The sequence below is a fragment of the Triticum urartu genome, chromosome 7 (genome assembly GCF_003073215.2).
Source record: "Triticum urartu cultivar G1812 chromosome 7, Tu2.1, whole genome shotgun sequence".
Taxonomy (NCBI): Eukaryota; Viridiplantae; Streptophyta; class Magnoliopsida; order Poales; family Poaceae; genus Triticum; species Triticum urartu.
In genome coordinates, this window is record NC_053028.1 from 77,553,165 (window position 1) to 77,557,927 (window position 4,763).

The following is a 4,763-nucleotide window of genomic DNA, read 5'->3' on the forward strand; positions in this document are numbered from 1 at the left end:
CAGGCCGGGAACATCTCCTCGCATCATCTGGAATCTTGAAATAAATTCAGGAATAAATGCGAGCACCAGGACTTAATCCTGATGGGTTGGGGATATCACTGTCCACCTAACCATCCAACAACAGATTGTTTTCTGATTCTGACCAAGTTTATGTTGTTTTAAAGTGTTACCTAAAGTTTTATCTATTTATTTATTTTGTTTTGATGTGTATTATATAGTGTTGCGTTGTGTGTCAGCAAAATAAGATCGTATTTGTTGAATCTCTATCTACTTTATCAGGTTTTTTCTTGTTTCAGAATGCATCTTAATGTCTTGTAATGTCTTAATCTTAAAAGAGTATCACATGGAAACCAAGTTATGGTGAAAACCATGTGAAAACAGTGTTTTGAAGTTAAAAAAAAACGGGGCCTTGCGAGTGTGATGTTCTATTAGCATGTGAAATTCTCAAGTTCATACACATTACCATTGACGTGGTACAAAAGAAAACAACATAAACATTGAATAGTGCCGAACAATAAACATCATTAATTTTTTCTATATTTTTTCATAGCTCGTAAATGGTAATGTGTTTAAACTTGGAGTTTCTCATGCCAATAGAACATCACTCTCTTATCATTTCCATTTTTCAGTTTTCTTCTTAAACTTTCAAACGAAGTTCTCTTTGAAACTTGGTTTTTATGTGATATTCTCTCGGTATCTTATACCACTAAATTCCAGATGTACAACACACATTCAACGGTGGATTAATGCACGCTATATAGCAATAGAATGTTTGGTACAAAAACCACTTCCGTTGTGCTTCCATTGATAGGCGAGTCGGGAAACGTGAAAAATCAAGTAAACATACCATTTATTTCCCTTGCGTGCTTCAGACACACGAAGTACAAAACTCATGAGCAACATATAATCCCATTTTTCTTGGCACAGTAGATGCCAACTTACCACCCCATGCGTACATCGTCCTTAACTGATACAGGCTACTTGACAAGCGCTTGGACTTTCGTGCGAGCTTACCTAATTAGTGGTGCTGAGGGTCCGGGCCGCCGGGGCTGGACCTCTTGGACTCTGAGTAAGGCATGGCCGCTCTTCCAGCTGCTGACTGCCGTGCGCTACTCGCCACGGTCGTCGCCGCCTCCCTCGAGAAGACGGCGGCGGCATTGCTCCCACCGGCCAGCATTCTCCGGCCAGCCACCGTCACCTGCAGGAGGTCAGCCTCGCAACGTGAGGCAGCAGACAGCAGCAGCAGCAGGATGAGCACGGCGCACACCGCCGGCATGCTCCTCGACGTGCTCAAGCTGGACGCCATGAAGTGTATGAGCCTATGAGGTAACGCTGTAGCTAGCTAGCTAGATCCGTCGTGCTCGTGGAATGGAATGCTACCTCGCACTAGAAGAGTAGACTGCCGGTGGTGGTCAGTTTGGTACGACGTAGCTGCACGACGCTGAGCTGATTTATAGGGGGGCGAGCGAGCGGTTTGCCGTTACCACAAAACACTAAGCGTTGGCGCCATGGGTGGAGAGATGGCCTGTGTCGCACTCGCACTGACAGCGACGAACGAGCGACGAGAGGGTAATGACCTCATACCGTCACTCACCGGACGAGAACGGGGGGCCGGCAACTTGATGCTCGTGGCCCCGTGTGATCGATCACATATGATATATGCCTTGTTGCAAATACAAAATTGGCAAGTTGGAGGAGAAAAGAGGCCTTTCTTTTTCTTTGGACCCTCCCGATCGGATTTTCAGGAAGGAGAAATCTCCCATTACAGCAATAGATATCCATGCATGTTTTCTTTTTTTTAGAAAAAAGCTCCATTCATGCATGTTTGACATTGTTTGTTGGACCAACCAACCATCATTATCGATAGGTTTCATTACACCATTGGAATGACATGAGCAATTAAATCCATGGGAATGGGTATCTTGGGCCATTCCAGATCACCGCGGGCGAATCATGGGCCGCCGTAATCTTCATCCGGGCACATGCATATCTCTCACCGCCTGCCTCTTGCCACCACCACATGATGAACTTTGTCCACACTACTTACTCCGTACGTAAGCGCGCACGTACGCCATTGTTGATATGTCAAAGAGGTTGCGTCCACGCACGCACCCATTTGTAACTCCATCGACCTTGCCAAATTGGAGTCTGAGATCTATCGGTCGAGTCATTGAGCTAGGCAAGAGCTTCCCATTCGCCTAACTCGTAAAGGCGAGTAACCACCCTAGCTAGCTAGCTATACTATGCATACGGCATACCGACAGCTCGTTGGCCGTCGATCCGTGCATGAGTAGATCAGTGCATGCAAAATGCCCTCTCTCAGCTAACTCGAACCGGCCATGCATGACGACCAACTCGGTCACTTTCCACCGGCCCGTCAATTGTATAATAGGACGGAGCAATGGATGGAGTTCTAGGTATGGCTCCAATGGCGGCCTGGTTAAACTACCGTGAGACCCCCCACGGCATGCACTATGGCCATGGCCGTGCATGCATGCACGAAGGTGGCCGGCCATTGGAGGCTTTCCCCCCATAGGGCCATGCGACTCTCGGGCGCCAGAGAAGCCGGATGCGGCAACCAGGGGAGAGCCATATATGGGCACACCCTTGTGATTAACAAACATGGGACGGAGGTACACCGATCGAGTGCTGCTGCATTATTGTCTTTTCGGAGAAGAAAAGGAAGTGTTATGGGGCATGGGGCACGAAGGAAAATGTGCAGATACAATTCTTTGACACAAGTGAATGGCAAGATTAGCTGGAGCAAGACCTGACCAGTGTGTGGTCTTCTGGTTCTGGAGATGCATGTGAAAAGGCACCCACGGGTGAAAAGGAAGAGGTGGTTCTTCACGGTGATGATCCCAACGTTCCAAAAGAACAAGTGATTATCCCAGGGCCAAGTTGCAACTCGCAACTCAGATAGAAAGAAATACATGATTCGATCGTCGTCTCTGCACTGATAGTAGAGGAGATTCATGCCAGTGACAACGCCACCAACTCAGAAAGATGCGAAGCGATCCGAGCGTTGTCATGTAGTTCCGAGTTGGATCTGATTTTGTTTATGTTCTGTATGAGTCGGAAAGCAGCACTATCTATCTGCCTAACAGCCACTGTAAACAGAGTTACTTTCTGTTGAGAGAGAATTACCAGGGTATCAACAACGGCCAATGGCTGCAAAAAGGAGTGGAATATACAGCTAGGTACAAAGACACACAGCCAAGAAACTCAGCAGGATATGCTACTCTGGGAGGAAGGGTAGCCTGGTGACACCACTCTGCCTATAGTCCATGTCATCGGAGCTGCTATCTGAATCTTTGAGCCCGGTTGATGCACCTTGCTCCGAGTTGGTACCTTCTTCCCTGTCCGCAAATTGCGGAAGGATCGTCAGGCAAGCGTTCGGCTCCTTGCCCGTGACTTCCCACTTGAGGTTGAAGCTTTCGACGAGGTTCACTTGGGAGGAGATGATGGCTGACGGTCTGGGCAGGAGCTGCACGCTCCCCTTTCGGGATCACTACTTGCTCTTCATTCACAATGCACTGTTTTTTTTCTTTTCTTTTTTGAAGTGGCAGAATGATTATACGTGACTCTGGAAGCCTTGATGTTCAAGACAAGGACCCCCCACCAACGTAGCCGGCAGACTCATGTAATCCTAGGATCCCGATATCTTATATAAGCGGAGGCCGGGATAGTCGATAGAACACATCTTAAAGAATATTCAATCCCTTGATACTTTACCTGCATACTTTGTACACACACCAACATAATATACACAATCATGACGTACGGTGTTATCTCATCCGCGAGAGCCTAAATTGGGGTAAAACCTTGCCCCTATTACCATCGTGCCAAGTCGCCTAGATAGAAGACCATGTCAAGGGATCTGCCGGAATTAGCTCTGACGGGTGCAGCTTTGCATGAAGCACTCGCGTGAAAAGGACAAACTATTTTTCCTGAAAGTGAAGCACGAGTTGGTTCAGTTCGAAGCACGAGTTATTACAGTTTTGACCATGTTAGTACAATTTTGGAGCACATATTTCGCCTGAAAAAAGTTCGTCCAAACTTATCAATATGAGATCTAGTTTTGAAGATCTTGACGCGAGGAATGCAACAGTCAAAGTGGTTCCTGATTTGGACACACAGATAAATCATTTGAAAATTGAATCTACAAAAACAGCACAAATAAACCAACCCATCTCTCCTGCACGTGTTGGAAAGAAATCACACCAAAACTATCTAATTGCTACAATCGCACGATGCACCACTTGTCACCACCGAAGATGGTGTGGGTGACCTTTGTAAGGGATACCCCTTAATTAGTGAATTATAGAGGGTGTGCGTTTTGTACTCTCGTATCCAGTGCAACAAGCGCCCAAATAGAAATTCCTTCAGTGGGCGCAATTGCTAAATCTCGCCTGTTGCAAACCTATAGCGTGGTTGCCTACAACGCGGAGGCCGTGGCTGGCCCAGCTTCCCGTTTACTCCGATATTATGTTATTAGTTCTTTGGTTTTGTTTCCTAAGTAATTGTTTTGGCTTTGTATTTGACTTTTTTCGGGTTTCCCTTTTTTGGATTTTACTGTATTTCCTGCTTTTCCCTTTTCCTTTTCCCTTTTCCATGTTTCTAGTTTCTTTTTATTTTTTTCTTTTGTCTCTTTTCTGATTAAAAATACATTGACATCTTCTGAAATGTACTATGACAAGTTTTAACAAAACTGTGTGAACACTTCTAAAAATTACATGAACATATTTAACAAAATGCATAAA

The 4,763-nt window shown here is 45.8% G+C and overlaps 1 protein-coding gene across 1 annotated transcript; it reads right to left on the reverse strand.

Annotated features, from left to right (window-relative positions):
- Positions 1-833: 833 nt before the first annotated feature.
- LOC125524553 (CLAVATA3/ESR (CLE)-related protein 3-like) lies at positions 834-1,418 on the reverse strand. The gene has a single exon (XM_048689591.1). The coding sequence runs from the start codon at positions 1,304-1,306 to the stop codon at positions 1,019-1,021; it is 288 nt and encodes a 95-aa protein (XP_048545548.1). The 5' UTR covers positions 1,307-1,418; the 3' UTR covers positions 834-1,018.
- Between the last annotated feature and the right edge of the window lie 3,345 nt (positions 1,419-4,763).